This window comes from Callorhinus ursinus, unplaced genomic scaffold, assembly GCF_003265705.2.
Source record: "Callorhinus ursinus isolate GAN/ISIS: 27379988/994484 unplaced genomic scaffold, GSC_fseal_2.0 scaffold15, whole genome shotgun sequence".
Taxonomy (NCBI): domain Eukaryota; kingdom Metazoa; phylum Chordata; class Mammalia; order Carnivora; family Otariidae; genus Callorhinus; species Callorhinus ursinus.
Window position 1 is genome coordinate 39,600,856 of NW_027397077.1, and position 27,751 is coordinate 39,628,606.

At 41.9% G+C, this 27,751-nt stretch overlaps 2 protein-coding genes across 4 annotated transcripts in view; one reads left to right on the forward strand and one right to left on the reverse strand.

The window, feature by feature from the left end:
* Positions 1-8,286: 8,286 nt before the first annotated feature.
* Positions 8,287-26,066, reverse strand: EMC3 (ER membrane protein complex subunit 3). The gene is made up of 8 exons (XM_025884971.2): positions 25,747-26,066; positions 17,930-17,987; positions 17,500-17,593; positions 15,729-15,833; positions 14,552-14,633; positions 14,207-14,286; positions 12,998-13,080; positions 8,287-8,525 (listed from the first exon to the last, which is right to left on the reverse strand). The coding sequence occupies exons 1-8, from the start codon at positions 25,899-25,901 to the stop codon at positions 8,397-8,399; spliced, it is 786 nt and encodes a 261-aa protein (XP_025740756.1). The 5' UTR covers positions 25,902-26,066; the 3' UTR covers positions 8,287-8,396.
* Positions 26,067-26,080: 14 nt separating this feature from the next.
* FANCD2 (FA complementation group D2) overlaps positions 26,081-27,751 on the forward strand; it is a 55,583-nt gene continuing 53,912 nt past the window's right edge. For 2 of the 3 annotated variants that reach the window (XR_012380953.1, XM_025884965.2), the window contains exon 1: positions 26,081-26,338. The gene's annotated coding sequence lies outside the window, so the exon portion shown is untranslated. The remainder of the gene's footprint in view (positions 26,339-27,751) is intronic. The other variant, XM_073901633.1, reaches the window with a different exon arrangement.

Consider the following 27,751-nt stretch of genomic DNA (forward strand, 5'->3'; position numbering starts at 1 on the left):
CCTACTTCTTTGTGTGCAGTTGGTTTCTTGATCCTCAGTGTAGGGCTCAACATTTGTTTCTTGTTTTTTCTCTTGTTAGATCTAGTCAGTTGTTCTGATCTTGTGGGAAGTCATCTGGATCCTGGTTCTATATATAATAGATAACTGGCCTTTTTTTTTTTTTTTTTTTTAAGCATTGCCCAAGATCCATTTCTCTTCCTGGTAACATCCTAATTTCCTTCTCCCTCGTAGGCAGTCTTGTAGGGAGGGTAGCTCTAGGGGTCCACTACAGAAGCTGAGGAGTCCAAATCCCTCCTCTCATTGCCTCCTGTGAGCTCTCTGGTGAGACTTCTTTGGAGATGTTGAGATTCCCTTAGCAGGCTCAGAGCTGGCCTGGTTCCCTTTCTCAGTTTCCCCCAAGGAGGACTACCCATTCATCCCTGCAAAGTCTTACTGGCCTGACAGTGCCCAACCCCCCAGTCCACAGAGGACCATCCAGCTGCTCCTGGCTTGCTCTCTTTAGAGACAGAAGCCCCAATCGCATTGTGTTTCCAAACCGTGGATTGGTAGGGGTCTTAAGATTCCAAACAAAGGCAAGAGAGATTATGATCTCTTTGGCCAGAGGCCAAGATGAAAGCTGATCCTCTGGAAAGAGGAGACTGGCTGGGGGTAGAGGTGAATATAAGGGGGGAACATGGAGTGCCAGGTATAGGTGGGGAGTATCCTGGCTCCAAAAGGAGCTGCCAGTATCATCCTGGAGACTCTGGGAGGGCAGTGATGGGTGGGGGATGATTTAAGTATACGGGAGATGGTCAGTAGCTCCATCTACAAAGCACTTAGTGGGTCAGGGGCTATACTACATACCTTATTACATGCATTATTCTTTTTAAGTCCTCACAACAACCTATGAATTATTATGCTCTCCATTTTACAGCTGCCAAACTGAAGCTCAGAGAGCTTAAGTAATTTCTTCAAGGTCACACAGCAAATAAGAGGCCAAGCTCTAAGTCTGACTTTAGAACCAGCACTCTTAATACTGACGGCACCATCCTGCCCCTGAGGAGACACCTCAGAGAGGGGAGATGGTGAGATGAACATCCCAGTCCTTCCAGGTGACTCTGCTGTGTGTCTATGAAAATAGGCCTCCAACTTGGATTCTCTTTTGAAGGGACTTCAACAGCATTTGGGAGTTGCTGAGAGCTCCCACCCAGAAGTACCTTGGGAGGTCCCAAGGAAGGGGAGAGCGAAGGAAAAGGCAAAGGTGTTATGGCTGGCGATGCTGAAGCCCCCTCCCTAGACATGCCCAGGACAGTTGGCTGCCATTTCCATCTGGCTGGCTCCTGGCACGCATGAGCAAAGAAACAAAAGGCAGAACAGGTGGGAGAGGGTGCCGCCTGGCGAACCTTCTCTGTTCTGTGCCTCTGTTCGGGGTGCGGCAGGTGGGCAGGTCCACTCTTTCACTAAACCTGCCAAATTAAGCCTCAAGGGTTCCTGGAGTTTTAACTCATTCTTTCTCAGATGTTAACCTCCATGGATGTTGGCTAAATGAACCTTTTAAAAAGACACTTTTTGTGTTAATAAATCTGATAACCTGGTATATACTTTAAAACCAGCTGTGCCCTATCCCATTCCCTCTCACTTCCAATTCCTTTCAACTCTTTCTGGTATTTCTGATTATTTCTTCTGGTTTTTGTATCTATTCTCTAAGTGCCAGATGTGTACTGCTCATGTTGATTTTTTTTTCAGTTTTAGATTTTTACCTATTGATTACCATCGAGGGATATGAAGATTTAGCTTTTCACATTTCCACATTTTTCTGTACTGCTTTGGTTTATATCATTATTCTACATTTACAACCCTAAAACTGTGAAACAGTGAGTCAGGCTGACTCAAGAGGTGTACTGTGATTACAATTTCTTTGCTAGATGTTCTGTTTTCTCCTGGGGTAGTCCTTGGTTTTTTATTTGTTTAATTTTCTGGGCATCTGTTACTAATTCAGTCTCCTTAATCTTTTCTTGAAATGAAAAACAATCTAAAGATTTGATTTCCCATCAAGATAAGAATACTTTCAAAAAGACTCACAGAATTCTAGAGAATAAGTGGCTTGAAAAATGGGTGGTGGTGTGGGGCCTGTTTAAGAGAGATTTAAGAGACATAGCAATCAAATGTTATGTGGGAGCCTTTTGGGGATCCTCATTCAAACAATCCAACCAGACAGAGACATTTGAAGATAACAGGAAATTTGAACATGATTGGGTCTTAGAACGTACTGAAGGATGTCTAATTAGGTAAGATGATGGGTTATGTTTTAAAAATTCCTTATTTGTCAGACATACTAAAATATTTTTTTAATATTGTTTTATTTTATAGAGAGGTGTAGGTTCGGGTGGCGGAGGGTCAGAGGGAGAGAAGCAGACTCCCTGCTAAGCACAAAGCTGGATGCGGGGCTCGATCGCACAACCCTGAGATCATGACCTGAGCCAAAATCAAGAGTTGGACGCTTAACCGCCTGAGCCACCCAGGCACCCCAACTTACTAAGATATTTATGTGTGGAATAATAGTGTGTATCTGGGATTTACTTTTAAAACATAAAAAAAAAAAGTGGGTTTGGGAGATACATGGAAAGATTGGCAAAATATTGATAATTATTAAAGCTGAGTGGTGGGTACATCATTATATTATTCTTTCCACTCTTGGATACGTTTGGAATTTTCCATAATAAAAAATAAGAAATGAAGAAGAAATTCACAAAGAAATGGGAGAAAGGAAAAGGTAGCACAGGGTTGGCTGTGCATTTTGTAAGCTGATTGCAAAAGGAAATATTTTACTTATTGGGTACTAGCCTGTCTCGGGGGAGCATGGGTACGGAACCCAGGCTTCTGGAAGGCAGCTATGCTCACCACTATACCACCAACGCAGGCCGGAACCCAGGCTTCTGAACCCAGGCTTCTGAACCCTGCTGATCTTCCCAGGCCATTTCCAGGGAGCCAGAGCTAAGAGACCTGGAAGGAAAAGTGGGCAGGTGGGACCAGGGTGAGAGCAGGGGCAGCAGGAAGGGTAGCTGGGCTGGGGGTGAAAGCCCATGAGAGGCTCGGGAACACACTAGTTGACCCCCGCCCTCTGCAGCCAGACTCCATCCGCCGTCCCGATAGCCCACGGGAGCCTCTCATAGCCATGCTCACAAGAGATCTTCATGTCTGCTGCCAAGGGCTTATGATCCCTGCCCACCTTAACAGCTTTAGTGGGGTATAATTCACATACACAAAATTTATCTATTTAAAGGGTACTGCTTTGGTGGTTTTTAGTATATTTACAAAGTTGTACAACTATTACCGTTTCCAATTTTAGAACATTTTCATCTGGCAAAAAGAAACCTGTATCAGTTAGCAGTCACTCCCCATTCCCTCCCCCCAGGCCCTGGCAACCACTAATCTATGTTCTGTCTCTGTGGGTTTGCCTATTCTGGACATTTCATGAAACACAGGCTCATAAATGTGGTTTTTCTGTGATTGGCTTCCTTCGTTTCGTGTGTTTCAAGGTCATGCCCATTGCCGGCTGTACCTGTACCTCATTCTTTCTTACTGCCATGTAACATTCCACTGTGTGTTCGTACCATATTATATTTATCAATCGGTTGATCTATTCATTTTGGACATTTGGGTCGTTTCCACTTTGTGGCCATTACGAATAACGCTGCTATGAACATTCGTGTGTGAGTTTTCATGTGGATGTGCGTTCTCATTTCTCTTGGGTATAGATCTGTTTAGGAGTGGAATTCCTGAGTCATATGGGAACCTTATGTTTAAACTTTTGAGGAACTGTCAGACTGTTATCCCAAGGGGCTACACCACTATGATTCCTTTTGCCAGATGAGGAGACTGTGAGGCCCAGAGAAAGCAAGTGTCCTATGCAGAGCTACACACAACCCTGAGTTAGTGCAAAAAAGCAGGAGCCAAGCATGTAAATGGCCGCAGTCCCACCCCACTCTCACCCTGCCACACCTCCACCCACTTTTACCTTCTCCATTTCCTGCCCACCAGCAGCCAATCCCTTCACACCAGTGCCCCCCAAAGACTCCCTGCTGCCACGTCAGGATCAAGTTCACCTTTGAGGGATGACTTATAAGCTGCCATCTGGCCCTGATGCTGCCTCATCTCATGTTTTTTTTTAAGCAACTGTATTGAAATCTAGTTCACATACCAGACTGTTCACGCATTTAAAATGTCTAACCCCGGTGCCTGGGTGGCTCAGTTGGTTGAGCGACTGCCTTTGGCTCAGGTCATGATCCTGGAATCCCAGGATCGAGTCCCACATCGGGCTCCCTGCTCAGCGGGGAGTCTGCTTCTCCCTCTGACCCTCTTCCCTCTCGTGCTCTCTCTCTCTCATTCTCTCTCTCTCAGATAAATAGATAAAATCTTTAAAAAATAAAATAAAATAAAATAAAATAAAATAAAATAAAATAAAATGTCTAACCCAACACTCGTCACATCTTTTTGTTCTCTACCCTTCGGGGCCACGCGGGCCTTGTTCTGGTTTTGTGAAAATGCCATCACCTTTGCTTTTGGGCCCTTGCACACAGTCTCCTCTGCCTGGGATAGTCTTTTCCTTATATATTTCCTTGGTTCTGTATATACTTCCTTGTGATCCTTCACATCCTGAGATGACACTTCCACTGGGAAGCCTTCCCTGACCACCCAGGCTGGTCATCTGACCTGCAGGACATTCCCACAGCCTCCCCCGGGTCACCCTGTCATGGCACGTGACACAGCAGTCTGAACTCTTAAGGCCTGGGAGTGCAGTATCTGGCAGATGGTCAGTAAATGAGTGAATAGAAAGATCTGAAAATATCTAACACGACCCCGAGCATATTGTAGAAATCTCGTAAAAGTTTGCAGACTTTATTGCCTACTAGGACAGGGGCAATACCTCCTTTTGGTAACGTTCCAGACAGTTTGGGTGATTGAAGGGTAAAAATTATTGTTTTTTCTTGCCTGGTACCCCTGCCACTTTCTTCTGGCAACAAAAACCCAGTTTTCCTCTAAGGAATCACCTCCATCCCACCTTTGGTCCTTACAGTTTAGGTGGGGCTAAACATTTCATAGAATTTGCACGTGACCCGAATCAGGTCTATTACCTGACTTACTGGAAAGTTTCAGAAAGGAGTGTTTTCTTTTCACTGAGCCAGTGTCTCCAGGGGAAGACAGACTGCCTTAAGGAGAGTTGAGGGATGCCTGGGTGGCTCAGTCGGTCAGGCAGCCGACTCTTGATTTCGACTCAGGTCATGATTTTGAGGTCCTAGGATTGAGCCCTGCATCGGGCTCTGCACTGAGCAGGGAGTCTGTTGTCTCCCTCTCCCTTTGTTCCATCCCTTGCTCGCTCATGCATGCTCTTTAAAATGGACAAATCTTTAAAAAAAAAAAAAGAGTTGAGGAAGCAACTCAGTCCTGATGACATCACTTGAGGATCCAGCTAAACTTGAAGCCAACTGACCATTTTGGTTATTCAGCCATTTACATTCCTTTTAAAAATTGCTTAAGCCAAGTTGAGTCCCGTTTCTGTCATTTGCAACTGCAATATTTCTTACAGTTCATAATCCTCCATGTTGTTCACTTACACATCTGCCCATCATATTTGGTCCTTTCAACCAAATAAAAGAACCACATAGACTTTGCCCCGAAGTGCAAGTTTACCTACTATTCTCAAATCTAAGTCTTCATTGTTTTTCGGAGATGCGTTGTACATCTGTCAATATTTAGACTTCCATGCCTGGTACCTTCCACACCATGATCAGTAAATGGACATTTCAGATTGTCCTAAATGATTTTGAGTGTTAAGTCCAGGTTGATGGAAAAGGTAAGATGCTCATTCGGTAGCCTGGCCCAGGTTGGACTCCAGGAAACACCCACGATAAGCACTGTATGCTGAACTTGTGCGCTGATTCCTGGAAGAGCCTGATAAAACAAACTTGGATTTTCCCTTTGATTGGCTGCTGTCAAGGACAGGTGCTTTTACCTTCAACATGATGGCTGGGAAAGGCCTCACGTTTTATCCACCCAACTTTGCTACAGGGAAAAAGGCAAACTTAGTGTGGGTGAAGAGGCAAAATGAAATGCTCTGAGATGCCTCATGGGAATGAGGGTGACATCACTCAATCATCAATTACTGATTGCATTCCAGTCCAACCTATACTTTTTGGTATATACCATACCACTCCCCACTTAGTCTGGGTCCAGCAAATTATGGACATTTTTTTTTAACATATAACATATTATCTGTTTCAGAGATACAGGTCTGTGATTCAACAGTCTTGCACAATTCACAGCGCTCACCATAGCACATACCCTCCCCAACGCCTATCACCCAGCCACCCCATCCCTCCCACCCCACCCCCACTCCAGCAACGCTGTTTGTTTCCCGAGATTAAGAATTCCTCGTATCAGTGAGATCATATGATACATGTCTTTTTCTGATTGACTTACTTCGCTTAGCATAATTATGGACATTTTATTATTTTTTTAAAAAGATTTTATTTATTTGACAGAGAGCTAGAGCACAAGCAGGGGGAGCAGGGGGAGCCGGAGAAGGAAAGGGAGAAGCAGGCTCCAGCAGGGAGCCTGATGCAGGGCTCAATCCCGGGACTCTGGGATCATGACCTGAGCGGAAGGCAGATGCTTAACCATCTGAGCCACCCAGGCGCCCCAAATTGTAGACATTTTAATCTGCAGGTCTTTGCTGGTTCTATCTGCTTGGAATGACCTTCTACACTGCAGAACTCTCTCAAGACCCAGGTCAAAGGTTAGCTCCCCTGTGAACCCTTGCTCCTTTAATATTTTAAGCAGCTATTTTAAATATCTTAAAGTCAGGCTTTCTTAGCATGGGACTGTAAGTTACTATGACTAGGCTTTGGAGATCTATCAACACCCCTGTGCTACCTGGGAATTGTGTGTGTGTATACCCATGTGCATTACTCTGGAGGGGAGGGTCAGAGCTTCAGAACCATCAATTTCTTATGTGTCTCTCTGAGTTCCTTCAGGGCAGGGGTCACATTTTTTTTTTTTTTTAAGATTTTATTTATGAGAGAGAGAGCACTCATGAGTTGGGGGAGGGGCGGGAGGCGGGGAGAGAGAGAAGCCGACTTCCTGATGAGCAGGGAGCCCGATGAGGGGCTTCATCCCAGGACCCTGGGACCATGACCTGAGCTGAAGGAGGACGCTTAACAGACTGAGCCACCCAAGCACGCCACATCTTTTTCATCTTTGACTCTTCAGCACTGATCCACAAGACACTTATAACTGTGGCAGAAGGCTTTTAGTGACCCACAGAGGCAACGTTTTATAGGCAGAGAAAACAGGATGTTTTAATTGGTAGAGTCAAGAGTTGTTTGTTCTTGATTGCAGCGTTCAACATGCAAATTACATTCACCTCTTGGTACAGAAATGGCGCCCGGCCACTTCCCGGGGACAGTTAATCCAGACAGAATGATTCCTGGGCCAACCTTAACTATGTGTCTGCCTGCAATTGCCCTTTCTCCCTTCTTACAGTGATACGTAAACTCTCTTATCCAGAGTAATTGGGAAAGGAGGTCTTACGTTCAACGGAGTAGCCATATTCGGGACAGCACTGTTGATCTGTCAATGGATTTGATACCTTCTGAACTCCAGCTCAAGACCTCAGATTATGTATCCTATCTTTGGTGATCCCAAAGGCACTTGAGAATCCGGCAGTGTCTCAGTGTTGCCGATTTTCACCAGACAGTGTTGAGATAGAAGGCTGGCTAAGTCTGCCCTAGCCCTGGGTATTCACTCTGAAAAGAGCTTATCTGAATCAGGTTTTGACCCATTTGCTCTTTATGTCACTCTGTAGGCTCAAAAGGAACAACACAGGGAGCTTTCACTTTGCTTATCCATAGCTCCTAAATTTTCAGTAATGAAAATGTATTATTTGTGTAAAGAAAGTTGTACAAATACTAACAAAAAATTAAAGGTAAAACACAAGGGGTGTTTGGATCCCAAGAAAACAGGTGTTCACTGTGGTTAGAAGTCAGGCTGACTGCACTTAATAATTAGGGTATAACGGACAATGCTTTTTCCAAAGACTGAATTTTTGCTAAGTTTTATATATTATTACTAGCTTGAGTATTCCCCCTTTCTTTGACTTTCATTATCAGAGTCACCAGAAGGAAAATGTAAAACATTTTAAAAATAGCCGTTTCTGGGTAAGTCATCTAGCACAGACTCCTCAAATGTCTCTAGTTTCAGACATACAGGGGAACCTGGCTCAGATAAGAACACTTCCTGCTGAACACCTGCTGGCTCATGCATCTTCCTTTTTATTCTGAGAGGCTTCCAGCTCAAACCAAAGTTACAAATTTAACCACTACTCTGAGTTCCTGACACAGCAAATCCCTGCGTGGTCTTCAAAAAATAGAGGTCTGTAATTCCTTCTTGAACATGCCTTCGAAGTGGAGGTCTTTGGCCATGAGCTCCTCTTCGACATCATCCAGTGCCCACTGGTGATCCGTCAGCTCCAAAGCTTCCCACTCTGTCTGCAAAGGAAGAACACACCAGGGAAGGGATAGAAGGGCTGTTACTAAGAGCAGTGCTGATGTGGCTGGCCAGCAGCTGGATTAAGCTATTTACACGTATAAACTCATTTAATCTATGAGGTAGGGGCTGCCACCTGCCCTGTGCACCCCTGTGCTCAATTTGTAGGCAAAGAGAATAAGGCTAAAAAAGGTAAAATTATTTGTCTGAGGCCACTAGAGCTAGTAACTAATGACATTTCTCAAATAGTCTATTAACGCTGATTACTTTTGCCTTTAATTAGTAGGTTTAAAAAAACGCTTTAGGAAATATAATATGCAATACAAATGTTAGCTCATGGCTTTTTAAAAAACTTTTTTATTTAAATTCTAGTTAGTTAACATACAGTGCAATATTGGATTCAGAAATAGAATTCAGTGATTCATCACTTACATCACCCATCTAGTCCATTCCCCCACTCACCTCCCTCCATCAACCCTGTTTGTTCTCTATCGTTAAGAGTCTCTCATGGTTTGTTTCCCTCTCTCCCCACTCCCCATATGTTCGTCTCTTTTGTTTCTTAAATTCCACAAGTGCAATCATATTCTCTGACTGACTTCACTTAGTATAATACATTCTAGCTCCATCCACGTCATTGCAAATGGCAAGATTTCATTTTTTGATTGCTTGTTGAGTAATATTCCATTGTGTGTGTGTGTGTGTGTGTATACATACATCACCTTTATCCACTCATCTTTTTTTTTTTTTTTAAGATTTTATTTATTTATTTGAGACAGAGAGAACAAGAGCAGGGGGAGAGGAGCAGAGGAAGAGGAAGGGCGAGAATCAGACTCCCCACTGAGCAAGGAGTCCAACGTGGGGCTCCATCCCAGGACTCTGGGATCATGACCCAAGCCAAAGGCAGACACTTAACCAACTGAGCCACCCAGGCGCCCCTCCATTCTTTGTTTAAAAATACAATTCACATACCATAAACTTCACCCTTGGAATATGTACAATTTAGTGGTTTTTAGTATGTTCACAAAACCATCACAACTACCTAATTCCGGAACACTTTCATCACCACAAAAAGAAACTCTATTTCAAATAGCAGATGCTCCCCATTAAACTCCTCCCCCAACCTCTGGCAACTACCACTTTACTTTCTTTGGATTCATCTCTTCTGGATACAATATGTGGCTTTTTCTTACTGGTTTCTTTCACTTATGATGTTTTCAAGGTTCCTCCCTGCTGCAGCATGTATCAGTACATCATTCCTTTTTGTTAATATTCCACTGAACACTTTCATTGTTCATACACTGTATGTATATTCCAAAATGTTTCATTTTGTTCATCTGTTCATAAAATGCACATTTGGATTGTTTCTCTTCTTGGACTATTATGAATGTGCTCTGAACATTCTTTTTTTTTTTAAGATTTTATTTTTTCATTTGACAGAGAGAGAGACAGCGAGAGAGGGAACACAAGCAGGGGGAGTGGGAGAGGGAGAAGCAGGCTTCCCGTGGAGCAGGGAGCCTGATGTGGGGCTCGATCCCAGGACCCTGGGATCATGACCTGAGCCAAAGGCAGATGCTTAACGACTGAGCCACCCAGGTGCCCCCCCCAACCTTTTATTTAAAGATTTATTTGACACAGGGAGAGAGAGAGAGAGAGAGAGAGAGAGAGAGAGAGAGAGCACAAGCAGGGGGAGTGGCAGGCAGAGGGAGAAGGAGAAGCAGGCTCCCAGCAGAGCAGGGAGCCCGATGCACGGCTCGATTCCAGGACCCTGGGATCATGACCTGAGCTGAAGGCAGACGCTTAACTGACTGACGCACCCAGGGGCCCCTCTGAACATTCTTGTACAAGTTTTTGTGTGGGCATAAGTTTTCAATTCCCTTGGCTATTTACCTAAGTGCGGAATTGCTGGTCATATGGTAATTATGTTTAACTTTTTGAGGATAGGCTAAAAACTGCTTTCCAAAGTGGCTGCACCATTACCAGCAAGTAGGATGATTCCAATTTCTCCACATCCTTGTCAACACCTGTTCGTGTCCATCTTTTTTATTACAGTCATCGAGTGAGTCACTGTGGTTTTGATTTGCATTTCTCCAATGGCTAACAATGTTGAGCATGCTTTCATGAGCTTATTGGGTATTTGTATATCTTCTGTGGAGAAATGTTTGTTCAAAACTTTTGCCCGTTTTTAACTGGGATGTCTTACTATGACTGAGTTCTGAGAGTTCTTTATTCTGAATACTAGACCCTTATTAGAGATATGATTTGCAAACATGTTCTCTAATACTATCTTTTCATTTTCTTGATTGTGCCCTTTGAAGTACAAAAGTTTTCATTTTTACAAAGTTCCATTCATCTATTTTTCCTTTTGTCACTTGTACTTTTAACGTCATGTCTAAGAAGTCACTGCCTAATCCAGCGTCAAACATTTTACACCTATGTTTTCTTCTAAGGGTTTTATGTTTTAGCTCTTACACCATTTAAAGTTTTTCTTTTTTTTATTGTGGTAAGATATATATAACATAAAATTTGCCACTTTTAACCTTTGTAAGTATACAATTCAATGGCATTAATTACATTCACAATGTTGTGCAACCATCAAGACTATGTATTTCCAAAAATTTTCATCCCCTGAAACAGAAACTCTGTACCCAGTCAGCAGTAAGACTATTCTTTCCCCCACTGAACTGTCTTTGCACCTCCGACGAAAGTCAATTGATCTTAAACGTATGGGTTTATTTCTGACCTCTCAATTCTACTCCACTGATCTACAGATCTATCCTTATGCCAGTACCACACAGTCTTGATTATTGTAGCTCTGAAGTAGGTTTTAAAATCGGGAAATGTGAGTCTTCCAACTTTATTCATATTAAAGTTTTTTGGGCTATTCTGGGTCTCTTGCATTTCCATATGACCTTCAGGATCAGCCTGTCAATTTCTGCAAAAAAGGTACGTGGAATTTTGAGAGGGACTGTATTGACTCTGTAGATCAATTTTGGGAGTACTGCCACCTTGACAATATTAAGTCTTCTAATCCATGAACATGGATATCTTTCCATTTATTCAGGTCTTACCTAATTTCTTTAGCAAAGCTTTGTAATTTCAGTGTACAAGTCTTGTCTTTCTTTTGTTGAATTTCTTTCTAAGTATTTTATTCTTTTTGACACTATGTAAATGGAATTTTCTTTTTTTTTTTTTAAATTTTATTTATTTGCCAGAGAGAGAGTAAGAGAGAGAGAGAGTGCGATAGTACAAGCAGGGGGGTGGTAGGCAGAGGGAGAAGTGGCTCCTTGCTGAGCAGGGAGCCTGATGCAGGACTCGATCCCAGGACCCTGGGATCATGACCTGAGCCAATGGCAGACGCTTAACCGACTGAGCCACCCAGGCGTCCCTGGAATTTTTTTCTTAATTTCATTTTCAGATTTTTTATTACCAGTGTGTAGAAATAACAACTGATTTTTGTTTTGTTTTGTTTTGTTTTGTTTTTTAAAGATTTTATTTATTTGACAGAGAGAGACACAGTGAGAGGGAACACAAGCAGGGGGAGTGGGAGGAGGAGAAGCAGGCTTCCCGCAGAGCAGGGAGCCCGACGCGGGGCTCGACCCCAGAACCCTGGGATCACGACCTGAGCTGAAGGCAGACGCTCAACTACTGAGCCACCCAGGTGCCCCTGATTTTTGCATCTTTACCCTGCATCTTCTAAAACCTTGCTGGACTTGTTTGTTAGCTCTACACAGTTTATCTTGTGGGTTGTTTACAATATTCTATATACAAGACCATGTCATCTGTAAACAGATCATTTCCTTCTTCCTTTCTAATGTGGATGCTTTTTACTTCTTCTTGCCTAACGGGCCTGGCTAATCATCCAGCACAACGGTCAACAGAAGTGGCACGAGTGGATAGTCTTTATCTTGTTCCTAATCTTAGGGGAAAAGCTGTTAGTGTTTCACCACTGAGTATGATGTTAGCTGTGGGTTTTCATAGATGCCTTTCATCAAGATGAGCAAATTCTTTTCTATTTCTAGTCTTTATCATGAAAAATTAGTGAGATTTTGCTGTACAAAAATTATACTGGACTTTACATATTGCAGAATCATTTCATGAAAAGGCTTTTAAGTATTGATCTTTTTTTTTTTAAATGAAATTTATATCTGATGTCCAGAGGGTCCAAAATAGCTCAAAATATCCTAAATGTTTACCTGGTGTCTCTGAATGGGCTCTTCTACAGCTTCATTTACAGTGTGGATTAAATTTGAGTAAGCATTTAAAAACTAGGTAAAAGCACCAAGAATTTCCAATTTATTTAATAGCTGACTCTGTCTAAGGAATAAGAAATATGTAAACAAAAATTCATTTTTGCTAAATTTAAATGATGGAACCATACATATCACACTCACTTCAGGGAACCGGTCTTCAAAGTAACTGTCTGCTAAAGCCTTTCAGAGTGTTAGTGAAGGTACAGAAGGAGGTGCGAGTGTACCTTGAAAGCTTTGTTGGTGTCTGCAGGCATGGCCATGGCTGCTCCCGTCATCTGCTCCTGCATCATCCGTGACTGGTCAGCGGCTGCAGATTAAGACACACCTATGTGACCGCCGGGGCTCGGCAAGCACCCAGGACCCTCCGGGAAGAACGGTCCTCATGCAACACTGACAGATGCTCAGGAATGAATGAGTACCACATGACAGATTCCCTAACTGGCCCTCCCACACACTGGCTATGTGACCTAGGGAAAGTCACTTTACCTCTCCTGAAAAGTTGTCATGATAATAATAGAAGGTAACTGAAGGAAGTGCTACACTTTATTTCAAATGTAAACAATAACTACGCTACCGGTTACTGAGCAACTACCTTATGCCAGGTACTTTACTAAGTGCTTTCCATAGTCTACATCATGCACTCCTCACAACAAACTCTGAAGCTAATTATTAAGGTCTCTGTTTTACAAATGAGCACAGGATTCAAGTGGTTAAGTCACTTGCCCAAGGTCCCAGCCATGAAATAAGAGAGCCAGGATTAGTCCTGGGAAGAACTCTAGTCAATGAACTAACTGGTCAAACCAGGCCTTGTTTCAGCTTCAGTTTACAGGCTTACATTACTGGTACTGGATTCCTCACAGGAGGCTTTCAGACTTCAGGGAACTAAATATTGCCCCCATGATTTCCAGGGAGAATTAAGATCTTCAGTTGACCCTGGAATTTTTTTTTTTTTTTAAGATTTTTTAATTTATTTAACAGAGAGAGACACAGCGAAAGAGGGAACACAAGCAGGGGGAGTGGGAGAGGGAGAAGCAGGCTTCCTGCCGAGAGGGGAGCCCGATGCGGGGCTCGATCCCAGGACTCTGGGATCATGACGTGGGCCAAAGGCAGATGCCCAACGACTGAGCCACCCAGGTGCCCCTGGAATTTTTTTTTTTTTTAAGATTTTAAATAATCTCTACACCCAGGGTGGGGCTTCAACTTACAACCCTGAGATCAAGAGTCACATGCTCCACCGACTGAGCTAGTCAGGCTCCCCGACCCTGGAATTTTTAAGACTCTTGCAGAATACCTCAGAAACTTTAGAAGTTTAGGGAGTAAAGCATGGTATTTGACTATGCTAACAAACAGAACAGCCTACATGAGTTTTCTGGCCCTGGCATGGATGACTGTCTATCAAAGTATTTGCTTATTAAACCCAACATGCTTCTTACCATTATCTTGGCCCAGAATCAGGGAGTAAATGCTTCGAAGCCCAAAAACATTGAGGAAGTACCAGGATGCAGAACTCACCCTAGGAAAGCAAAGTGAAAGAACATAGGTAGTTATTTTAGAATTAACAGAGTTCACACTTTTCTATCACCCAAAGAGTATATAAAGAAATCACTTGGGGTAGGCTAAAAGTTGTCATAATCCACCCATGGCATTTTCAGTGGAGTTTCAATGAGAAAAACCAAAAATCTATTCCAGTGAAGTATGCAAATTGGAAATCGTGTTCTTTAAGGGACATTAGTTTTAGATTTTGTTTTGTGTTTTTATAAAGAAAAGAAAGTTCTTACCAGGATGCATCTAATGTAAGTAGTTCAATTCCCTGTTGCAGCATAGGCTTAAAACGGAGAGTCAGTGGAAATGGGACCTTGGCTGCAGAAAAGAGAGAGAAAGTTTACAATCTTTCCTTGCTGTTTTTAGAACAGTTTAAGCATGAATGCATGTAATCCTTCCCTGAGGAGGTGGAAACTCTGTACCATAGTTAGAAAATGATTTCTACCAGGAAATTTGTGTCAATTTCTGAAAAAAAAAATAACAGTCAAATGTCACTCTGTTATAGTTCCTTGAACAGCAGCTTCTCTATTGCTTAACAACAGGGACTCTGAGTTATGACTTAAAATTAGAAAAGAAACTTGTACTATACTGTTAAACCCAAAGTGGAATATATACACATAGAGAACTATATTCCTGAGAAATGAAATTGATTCAAAACAAATTATAAACAAATAGACAAACAACTCACTGCAATACTTAGAAAATGAAGTCAAAATAGAAACATGCTGGGGTGCCTTTGTGGCTCAGTCGTTAAGCATCTGCCTTCAGCTCAGGTCATGATCCCAGGGTCCTGCTTGGCGGGAAGCCTGCTTCTCCCTCTCCCACTTCCCCTGCTTGTGTTCCCTCTCTCGCTGTGTCTAGCTCTGTCAAATAAATAAAATCTTAAAAAAAAAAAATAGAAACATGCTTCCCTTCATCCTACTTAACTAGAATTAATTTTGGATACAAACGAGCAAGCCGTTCACTTAAGTTCCTATTTGTAAAAAAGTATCCACATCATGAACTAATGATGAGTTTGGGATATGAGCCATAAAATCATGGCATATTAATTTTTTTTCAAAGAATGTGATTAGTTTCCAGGGCGCCTGGGTAGCTCAGTCGGTGAAGTGTCTGCCTTTGGCTCAGGTCAAGATCTCAGGGTCCTGGGACATGTTGGGCTTCCTGCTCAGCAGGGAGCCTGCTTCTCTCTCTCCCTCACTCTCTGCCCTTCCCCTTGCTCATGCTTGCTCTCTCATGCTCTCCCTCTCTCAAATAAATACAATCTTAAAAAAAAAAAAAAAGACTGTGATTAGTTTCCAATAGAGAATATGGGACCTGTTATTTTAGTCTCAGCAGCACTTGGATTTCTCTGAACAGGGATATGGGAAAGGATCATAGATAAGTGAACCTGAAGAATCCAGGTCTGTAACTTACTTGTGACAAAGCCTGAGAAAGTCATGTTGATCCAACCACCAATAAGAATCATAGGGAGCACATTTGTTACATTGCCTTTCATCATGTCTGTGAGCATGGTGGGATCTATGACAAAAACAAGAGACCACAACATTTTACAACTGTTGGCAGGGACTTCTCCCTGATTTTCTAGAAATTTTTAATTTACATGATCATTAAATACAAGTTCACGTAAAAAATTTAAATGACTTGGAAACATAGGATGTAGACAGTTTCTTTGAGCGCACTCTGAATACTTTTAACAGTTTGTTGCATATCCTTCCATCTTTATACATATGTGTATAAATATGCACGTATATGTGTACACACAAGTTTCCATATATACACAATGAAGGGATATTATGCTTACTAATCTGCTTCTTAATTTTAAAAAAGTAAATATACTGTAAATGGTATTTTCACATTGGTATAATATCTCTCTCTCACTATGTTCAGTGTGTGCATAGGAATCTACTATGTGGTCATACTTATTACTTTTGGATGGACCTATAGATTGTTCTTATTTTTTATTTTTTTATTTTTTTGCCTATAAGCATTGTTGCCACAACTACCTAGTACATAAATCTGCATGTTGATGTGTTTCTGTAAGAGAAACTCTTAGAAGAATTTCTGGGTCAAGGGGTTTGAACATTTAAAAATTGACAAATACCATCAGATTGTCCTTCAACAATAGTGAGAGGGCCTAACTTCCCATGACTTTGACAGTAGCAGCTTTGTGAAGCTTTCAATCTTTGCCAGTTTAATGGTCTAAAAAGGACATCTTGGGGGCGCCTGGGTGGCTCAGTTGCTTAAGCATTGACTCTAGATTTTGGCTCAGGTCGTGATCTCAGGGTCATGTGTTCGAGCCCTACACTGGGCTCTGTGCTCTGTGGGGAGTCGGTTTGAGATTCTCTCTCTTTAGCTCCTTCTGCTTCTATCCCCCCACCCCCTACCTCGTGTGTGCACATCTCTCTCTCTCCCTCAAATAATTAAATCTTAAAAAAAAAAATTAAAAGGATATCTTGTTCTAATTTGCATTCTGTGGATTTTAGTGAAGTCAAATATCTTTTCATACACAAATTGGTCTTTTGTTTCTTGTGGGTTTTCTAAAAGACTTATTAAAATCAATTGCTGTACCTTCTGTCTCGGTTTCTTACCTAGAGAAATGAGTATTAAAATGAGAGGACAGCCAACACAATAATAAATTATTTTGTTTTACTTTAAAAGTGCTATATTTTTTTCACATGACTAGGGTCAGCGGAAGTAAGAAATCTGTTAGAGCAAAAACTGTAGGGTGGGCTAAGCAATCATGTATGACAAAGGAATGGCTGGCCTAGGGAAGTGGTTAAGAGCTCCTCCTCTTTCAGACAGAAGCTGGGTGGCCATCTGTCAGCAACGGGATCCAGGCACTGGGTAGGAGCTGGGACTGGGATGCTTTTCCAACTGTGCTCTGCAGAGCCCTGGGTCCTGAGGAACAGCAAAGGGAAGAGACAAAGGGACGATGGCTCTAGCTTTCTCACCCCCCAGCCAAGGGCTCTTTTTTTTTAAATCCACTTTATACATTGGGGTTCCCAGATGATTTGTTTGAAAAAGAGAGCTCCACTTGTGTAGATCCCTGTACTAAATGATCTCTAAGGCCCTTAGATTATTATCTTATACAATTTAACATTTAAATAAATTCACATCTTCCCTGCCCTCCCCCCAACTCCTGTTAAGAATCTTCCTTAAAGATGACAGAAGGGAGTAAACATACCAGTCATAGGAGAAGGAGGCACTACCTTCCTTTTAGTTTTTTTGAAAAATCCATCCTCTGGGTTGTTGAAGTAATATTTTCGTGTCAAGAAAGACTAGTAAAAAAGAGAGCTTTTTAAGTCTTAAAACTGTGACATAGCAAGTTGTCAAATTATTCCCCAGAGGTTTAGTCAGAAGGCCCTTGGAATAGGCTGTTACACTCAGAGCTGGCCGCCTACTTGGCAGCCAACCTGACACTTTAGCTGAGTCACATTTAAAAACAATTTCCTAAGAAGGGCGAGGTCACAATGACAGCAGATACCACTAGGCTACAGCTTAATTACAGATTTGCCAAACTTCAGCTTTCCCCAACGAGTCCCCTCATTAAACATTCAGATATCTACTGCCCTCACAGTGAATCATAGAGCTTTTAATTAAAGATAAATGAGTACCTGTTTGGGAATGTATTTTCCATTTTCCCTGAGGACTCTGCTCCGAATTAGGACTTGACTGAAAAATACAACCAAGACAATGAGATTTTTAAAAGAGAAACACTAGAAGAAAATGAGAGAATAAGAGTAGAAGACCTATTTAAATACAAGAGAGAACCTATTTGGCAACAGTCCTGTGGGGACACTTTTCAAAATACAAGTATCTTTAAAACAAATATAACACATTTAACCCAACAATCAGGTCTTCAAAAAAGAAGTCACTACGTTTATGAACAAAAGATTTCTGAGAAAGGCACATTTGGAACATCACACTCAGCTTTTTCTTACTTTTTAAGAAGCTAAGAAGGAACGTTCTCTGAGTGAAAAGAGTAAGAGTTGGATGCTCCTCAGAAGATCTGGGGGCAGGAGGAGGGAGGAAGGGTGAGGAAAAAAGAAAGAACTTTTAAAACCCCACAGAGAAATGAGTACAGGATTTGACAGGGTTGTTCCCCGACAGACAACATAGAGAAATTCCAGGAGGATTCAGACTGTTAGTAAACTCTCAATAAACATTTACTGAATTAATAAATTATTTGGTGATATCTGACTATAATTGATCATTAAAGATAACAGAGTGCGATAAAAGTAGGTGTGCTAAGATACAGATGCCAAACAGAACAGAGATCAAAATACCAATGTTTGCTAGGTTTTTAAAAGTTGTTTTAATGGGGGCGGGGGCACCTCCTTAAGTTAATGGAAATACTTCTTGAAAAGTGAAAAAAAATGCAGACAGAAAGGAACAACATAAAAACCGTGCTTGGTTTTCTCTCTACTCCTCAGTATAAACCACCTGCTCTAATCAGGGTCCCCTTGTCAGCTTATGCATAGTCTAGCCTTTCCACGTGCTGGGAATGCTTTAGTGCCCCTCTGCTTCACGAGTTCTGCCCCACATACCATAACACCTTCTTTAAGCCCTGCCTTCTCCATGAAACTCTGCCTGGGGCCCTCATGAAATTCTCTCTGGTCTTCCTCCTCTTGACCTCATTGTACTGTACAGTTGACTGCTCTATACACAGGCCTACAGAGGTGACGTGCAGTATGTTCTGTCCCTGGGAGCTAGTCTAAAGGTACTCCAACTGTGGCCTATGTACCAGTGCTAGTCTGTGATGAGGTTAAGCGCAGATACTGAGAGTAAGGGTTTAGAAACGTTTATAATAATTTGGTATTTCCACAACATCCAAATAAATATGTACTACAGTATTTTACAAAAGCATCAGTCTATGATAGATTGGAAATAAAAAAAAACCCCAAAAAACTGGTCCTTCATCACTGATGGTTTAGGCAGCATTGGGTCTAGAGTAATGGATAAAAATTTAAGCTCTGGAGTTGAACAGATGGGTTCAAATCCTGGCTCTGCCACTTATGAGGTATGTGATCTTGGCTGAGTCATTTAAATTCCCCATGCCTTCTTTCATATTCTGCACAATAACAGTTTTGTTCTCATTGGACAAATACCTCTTGAGCTTCTGAATGCCACGTACTATTAGGTGACATGAATAATAGTGATCAAAAAGCAAATATCTCGGGGTGCCTGGGTGGCTCAGTCATTAAGCGTCTACCTTCAGCTCAGGTCATGATCCCAGGGTCCTTGAATGGAGCCCCGCATCGGGCTCCCTGTCTGCAGGAAGCCTGCTTCTCCCTCTCCCACTCCCCCTGCTTGTGTTCCCTCTCTCACTGTGTCTCTGCCAAATAAATAAATAAAATCTTAACAAAAAAAAAAGTATCTCAGGGCACTTGGGTGGTTTAGTCAGTTAAGCGGCTGACTCTTGATTTTGGCTTAGGTTATGATCTCAGGGTCCTGGGATCCGGTCCTTCATCAGGCTCTGCACTTGGCTGGGGGGAGCGTGCTTGAGGATTCTCTCCTTCTCCCTCTCAAATAAATAAATCTTAAAACAACAACAACAACAACCAAGTATCTTATGGAAGTTAACATCTACTGGGAGAGAAAGACACTGATTAAATAACCACAGTAATAAATGTGAAATTCACCTATTATGTCCTAGGAAAGAGAGATGGATGGTACGGTGGGAGTATATAATATGGGGATTTGACCATGTCTAGGAAGTCAAGGTCTGGGAAAAAGCTTTGATGATGATGCATGACTATGTTGGAATCTTAAGGACAACTAGAGATTACCTTGGCAAAGTGCTGGAGGGAACAGCATGGGCAGAAGCCCTACATACAGCAGGCATAAAGACTATGTCTCTGAGGACCTGAGAAAAGGCCACATGGCTAGAAGAAAGAGAACTACAGAAAACATGGTGAAAATGAGACTTGAGAGACGTGCAAGAGACATACTATATAAGGCCACATGCATCCCAGTGTATTTTTTTTAATCGTGGTAAAAAATACATAATATAAAATTTATCACTATAATCCTATTTAAACACACAGTTCAGTAGCACATATACAAACACAAACACAATGGAACATTAGCCAGGAGAAAGGAGATCCTGCCATCTGCAACAACATGGTTGAAACTTGAGGGCATTATGCTAAGTGAAATTAGCCAGAGAAAGACAAACGCTGTATGATCTCACTTTTATTTGGAATCTAAAAAAAAAAAAAGTCAAACTCATAGAAACAGAAAGTAAACTGGTGGTTACTGGGGGATGAGGGAGATGGGGAGATGGTGGCCAAAAGGTAGTTATAAGATGAGTAAACTCTGGGGGTTTAACATATAGAATAGTGACTATAGTCAATAAAACTGTGTAATATACTTGAAATTTACTAACAGAGTAGATCTTAAGCATTCTTGTGAGGTGATACATATGTTAACTGGATTGTGGCAATCAATTCAGAAAGTATATGTATGTCGAATTGTCACATTGTATATTTCATTTAGCTAAAGAATGTATTGAAATATGACACATGCTATAACATTGGATGAGCCTTGAAAACATTATGCTAAGTAAAATAAGGCACAGAGGGACAAATATTGTATGATTCCACTTACATAAGGTACCTAGAGTAGTCAAGTTCATAGAAACAGAAAGTAGAATGCTGGCTGCAGGAACTGGGTGGAGAAGAGATGGGGAGTTATTACTTAATATGTTCAAAGTTTGTTTGGGATGACAAAAATACTTTGGAAGTGAATGATGGGGATGGTTGCACAACAATATACTGACTGAGAATATACTTACTGCCACTGAATTGTACACTTAAAAATAGTGAAAAAAAAAAAAGAGTAGGGCACCTGGCTGGCTTCATTGGTGGAACGTGTGACTCTTGACCTCAGGGTTGTGAGTTCAGACCCCATGTTGGATGTGGAGAGTACTTAAAAAAAAAAAAAAGGAGCAAAAGGGAAATACTGAGGATTTTAAGCTGAGTTCTTCGTATATATCATTTCATTTAAAGTGATTACCACTGCATGTGGCATATCCTAAGCACTAGATTAAAGGTACCTATTATTTTTCTTTTGCATGTTTTGTCACTTGGACTGAAACTCCCTGAGAGTAGGGTCTTGGCCTTGTCATATCTTGTACCTATAGCATATGGTACAGTGCAGGGCGCATGGTAGATCATCAGTAAAAACTTGTTGACTGTGGATAATTCAGGTCTTCTTCAGGCACTATAATCAACAGAAATTCAGCTACATCTCCTATATTTTCACTGCTGAGTGATTTTGTCGAACTGGGATTGAGAACCATGACCTTGAGGCATTTCAACCCTAAATCAAGGCAAGCTTGAATTATCCTGTATATTCTAAACACTCAGTTTCTCTGAGGTCTGCAGATGCTACAAGAAATTTTTAATTTTGCATTTCCATTTCTATTACTCTTGAAAAATAAGTCCTTATACTGGTTATAAAGACAAAACTCTTTTGCATTGATAATTTGCAAGTGGAAGACATTTTCTTAAAAGAAAGCTTTAGTTTTTGTTTTGTTTTTTTTTAATTTAAGTAGGCTCCACACCCACTCTAAGATCAAGACCTAAGCTGAGATCAAGAGTCAGACGCTTAACCAACCTAGCCACCCAGACACCCCGAAAGCTTTAGTTTTTAAAGTTGGTATTTCTCAAATTGGAGGGGCACCTGGGTGGCTCAGTTGGTTAAGTGGCTGCCTTCGCCTCAGGTCATGATCCCAGGGTCCTGGGATGGAGCCCTGCATCGGGTTCCCTGCTCAGCGGAGAGCCTGCTTCTCCCTCTCCCTCTGCCTTCCTCTCTGCCTACTTGTGCTCTCTCTAACTCTCTGTCAAATAAACAAAATCTTTTAAAAAAAAAAGTTGGTATTTCTCAAATTGGAGTTTAATCATATATTAAAGACCTGAGTTTGTTTTTTTCCTTTCCTAAGAGTATATTCTTTGAGCTTGAGCACCATTTTTTCCATTCTATCCCCAACTATGGTCTAATATATTTTCATTTATCTTTCAGTTTTGGTTTAATATATTTTAGAAAAATTTTAATAAATTTTGAGGCACCAAAAGCTTAATAATTTATGAAACCAAACATTCCATTTTGTGATCATTCAGGCTAATGGAAACTTATACTGTATTTAGAGGAATGTTTTACAATCAGAAAACGTTTTGACTTGGTTTTTTGGCAGGTTCAGAACCGTGTGCTCAGCATTCTATCCAAGTTCACAGGATGACTTGGTGGGGTACTGTAACACCATGTTGGAACTGGCATGATCCAGACATCTTACATAAAGAAACAATTATGACCAGAGAGGTTCTCCATGGAGGTGGTGCTGCCCTCTAGGGGACTTCTGGAAATCTGTGGAACTTTTTTGATTGTCAAAATGATGTGGTAGAGCAGAAAGAGAATGTAACTGTCATTTGTTAGGGGTAAGGGATGCTAAGTATTCCTCAATGCTGGAGACAGTTATGCAATTCAAAGAACTATCTCATGTCTCACACTACTTCTGAATATCTCACTGAATTGCTTTTGATTATCTGAGCCTCAAATCTAATTCCATCTTTTTTCCCACAGGGAAGGAAGCAGTGATTTTTATATATATTCAATTTCCAGGTATGCAACCAAGTATATATAGGGAAAATTGCACTTTGTTTTGTTCAGAACTTTACCAAGAGTAGTTCCTCATTTAGTAAAATCACATCCAAAATCGCACTGCCTTCTGTAATATCTAAGTAGCGAATACTGTATCAGCCTACAGTTGAACCTGTCCCAATTAAGGTGATTTTATAGTGAGGTGCATGCTTTGACTTTTGCGTTGCACTTTTTTTTTTTAAGATTTTATTTATTTAACAGAGAGAGAGAGAGAGAGAGAGAGCGAGGGCAGGAACACAAGCAGGGGCAGTGGGAGAGGGAGAAGCAGGCTTCCTGCGGAGCAGGGAGCCCGATGTGGGACTTGATCCCAGGACTCTGGGATCATGACCCGAGCCGAAGGCAGACGCTTAACAACTGAGCCACCCAGGCGCCCTTGCACTGCGCTTTTGAGGACCACGGTGAACAAGTATTTATGAAATAGAAATTAAATTATTTTTCTTTTATTTCTCCTTGTTGTCACAACTAGGGCATTATGTTGTTGTTTTTACTGAAGTATTATTGACACACAATGTCACACTAGTTTCAGGTGTAGAAAATAGTGATTTGACAACTCTATACATTATGGTGTGCTCATACGTGTAGCTACCATATGCCACCATACAACGCTATTACACTATCATTGACTATGCTGTACCTATGCCCCTATCTCCCTCCTCTCTGGCAACCATCAGTTTGTTTTCTGTATTTATGGATCTCTTTCTGCTTTTGTTTGTTTTGTTTTTTAGATTTCACATATAAGTGAAATCATATGGTAATTGTCTTTCTCTGACTTATTTCATTTAGCATATAGTAGCCTCTAGGCCCATCCATGTTGTTGCAAACATTATGTTGTGTTTTAAGTATTTTTATTTATAGAGTGCATGAACTGTGAATTTCATCTTGGTTTAGAAAAAGGAGCTGTGGGGACGCCTGGGTGGCTCAGTCAGCTAAGCGTCTGCCTTCGGCTCAGGTCATGATGCCAGGGCCCTGGGATAGAGTCCCACATCAGGCTCCCTGCTCAGCGGGGAGCCTCTTTCCTCCCTCTGCTTGCCACTCCCCCTGCTTGTGCTTGCTCTCGCTCTCTGACAAATAAATAAAATCTAAAAAAAAGGGGGGGCAACTATGGGTGTGATATCATTCAGAAACACCCTGAAATCACATAGTGAACCAAGAATAGAAAACTGTGGCAGAGAATCTATGACAGCAGTAATTGTGGTCAAGAGAATTTAACTTGGGGAGTGAGACTGATCTGAGTTCAAGTACAGGCATAATATTTTACAATTTTGGTTATTTTGGGTAGGCTACTTAATTTCTCTGGCTTTCTTTTCTTCAACTGTAAAAATGGGTTCAGGCTTATCTAACTTGGTGTGATTGTGAGGATAAAATGAGAACAATTTATTGGTGTCAATAAATAAATGCTAAATATCTGAGCTCTCTTCACATTACATCTTTTTATAGCCTTCCTTTCTGTGGTGAACTGACTTCAGGTCTCTCCAGGAGGTTGGTTCTCATCAGTTCTGGAACTGATGCCACAGAAAAATAATTGAAGTGGCCCCTGTGGTGTTGTGGAAAGAACTCCAGACTTGGGAACCAGAAAATTTGCCCTCAAGTCCTGAATGTCATCATGTGTGACCATGGAACCTCTTAAGCCTCAGTTTCTATAAAATGGGACAGCAGCATCTATCTCATAAGAGTTGCTCTGAACGTTAAATAAGTTAATGAATGTAAGTGCTTAGCTTGGTGCCTGGCATAGAATAAGTGCTTAATAAATGTTTATTATTATTATTATTTTTATATTATTCTCAGCCTAATTGGGAAGCACAACTGAAAATGATAAAGCAGTGCTTCCCAAACTTCAGTCATTCTCATTCCATGGTTATGATTTTTGTTTTATTCACTAGCACCTCATACTATTAAAAACTTAGTGTTTTTTACATATCAACTTTTTCTACTTATGTAAGTTTTAAAATAAATCTTTAAGTTGCTAGACAATGGAAAACCAGTATTAGTTGCCACAAATAGAAACTTAACATAAACACAATAAAAACAAAACATAATTAAAATTTTAGTAAGACACTGTTGCCTGTGGAAAGTTCTGAGCCCAAAGCTTGCTCTTTCTTAAAATGGAAGATTAATAAGTGATAGCGAAGTGTTAAAGACACAGCAACATTTCCCTGAGATGATCTCTGAAAATAATCACAATGATTGACTGGAAAATATTTTTTTTTTAATTTTAATATGGAGGGGGCACAAGTCTAGATACCTAAAATGATCTCAAATCACCTCTCTCCACAGATAAATACTGTAATGAAGCACATGAGGAACAAGTTGCCTCCACTCCTGAAGGAGAAATGGTAATTACAATCCCTCACATTTCTACGGCAATTTTACATTTGCACAGCACTTGGATACTTAGTATCTCAGCTGACCACCACAGTAGTTTGGTAAAACGAGTAGCGTAAACACACCCACCTTATATACAGTTCATAGATAAGAGGGTTGGCGACTGGCCTAACAACAGCAACAATTTTTTTGAGCACTTAATACATCCCAAGACGTGTGCTAAAGGCTTTGTAGGCTTCATTTAAAATTTGACCCCCACACCTGCTCTATGAGGCATCTCCTGTTATCCTCATTTTACAGATGGCTAAAGTGAAACACAGAGGTAACACTGGCAAGGTCACCCAGCCAGTGGGGGCGCGATGTCAACCCGGACAAACTGACAATACCCCTGTACTTTCTTGCCCAAGGTCACTGGGGAGTGAGGCCGACGGAGAGGGAAGGCGCTGACCTGTCGGAGACTTGTTCCTGGGTGAGCTTCTTGTCGCTCTGCAGCAGGATGGACACGTAGTGGCGGATCATGCCCACAAAGAAGGTGATGATAACGATGGGTAGGACCACCCAAAGGCGGATGTTAGAGTCGAGCAGCAGCTCCGGCCCCGCCATCTTCACAGAGAGCCGGCTCCCATCCGCTGCAGTCGGGTTTCTCTTCCCCCGAGGCGCGAAAGCCCCTCTATGATTTCGCCTATGGGCCTTGTCAACGCCTCTCAGTCTAGCTGGCCCGGGGCCCTACTCCAGCTTTGGCTCTCGGGCACTGCCCCCAGCCGGGCAGCCTGGCCGCCCACTTCCGGCGCGGAAGTTTAGCGTCGCGGCGAGGCGCGCCTCGGTGGCGTCGGCGTGGCGTCTCGCCGGGCGGGAAAGTCGAAAACGAGGGGCGGCGACGGCTTCTCGGCGGGTGAGTGGAGCAGTGGTCGTCGTCTCTTGAGCCCCGCGCCACTGTGGCCTGGTCGCTGGGCCCCGGCCGACCTCGGCCTTTCCCTCTGGGACTCCGCGCCCCGAACCTCGGCCTCCTCATCTGCCCTGTTGTGGGATAATCCCCCCAGGTACCTCCGTGCGTCGTTAAAATGACAAAATGAGAAGGGCTATTACCCCCAACTCCTTTCCGAAGGACCTGGTCCAGACAGTCGGCCCCACCCACCAGGCTTTCAGGCTTCTTTGGAAAGGGGCCGTGTTATGGGCTTGTGCCTTGAAGTCAGACAGCCCTGACTTACATTAATTTTTGTCTGTAAAATAGCTGATAATGGTTATAAGTATTTAACGAGGCAATGGATAAAGAAAACCCTTAGCATGGTGGGTGGGACATAGTAAATGTTAACTGTTGTTGGAAGCCATCATTATAATCAAGAGTAAGTATAGTTGGTATGTAGTGCAGATTCTGGAGTCAGACTGCCTGACTTAGAAACCCAACTCGGCCATTGAATGAGAATACTAAGGCTACCTACCTCAAAAAAGACTTGTGAGTAATAAATGAAGTATTAATTATAAAGCACTTAAGATCGTTCTTGTTAGTTATTAGTATTTACCTGCCTGCCAGCCATTCTCATTTAGGAATATGGTCAGAAATTTTAGGCCAGGTACCCTGCTGGGCACTAGGGATACTGAGATAAGTGAGACTGGGTTCCTGTTCTCAAGGAGCCCCACAGTCTAGTGTGATGTGGTAGCGGATCCTAGATACACTCTACGGAACAGGGAGGCTGGAGTAGCAAACTCCTTTGGGGATAGGAGGAACATTTTTCAAGGAAGATGACATTTGACTGTGTCTTTGAGGATGAGTAGTAGTTTCCAGGTAGATGAGAGCATTTCAGGTGAAAACACCTTATGCAAAAGCATTGACACCAGGAATGTTTCCATTTAGAAGATACACTAGGAGGCCCTTAGTGTGGTTCAGGCCATGCCCTACCTCTTCAGTTTCATTTATAACTCTACAGGCTCCTTACCGGTTCAGTGCTGTGTTTTTCTCTGCCTGGGCTACTCATACATCTTCTAGGGGCTAACTCCTGTTGAAGCCTTCAGGTCCATGCTTTAAAATCATTTTCTCACAGAGATTATCCCTGAGAAATTGTCCCTGCTTTTCATCTCCCCTACCCCCAACTAGATTAAATTTCCTTGTAAGCCCTCATAGCACCCTGTGCTTCTCTCTTATAGCACTTACATAACTGTGTTTAAATAACTACTTCAAGACAACTCATTACTGTAAACTCCCTGAGGGCAGGGATCATGTCTGGTTCATAGTTGTAACCCCAGCACCTAGCACAGTCTCTAACATACAATATTGGATTAATGAGTTAAAGGAGAGGTAGGTTGGGGCTAGATGATGAAAGGATCTGGAATGTCAGAAAGAGAACTGGATTTCATCCTTCAGTAAGAGGAAAGTGGTCTGGCTAAAGAGGCAACTAGGTAAAAAAGTTTAGACCAGATATAGGAGTTGAAATTCTTTCAGTGCCTGGAGTTAGGTA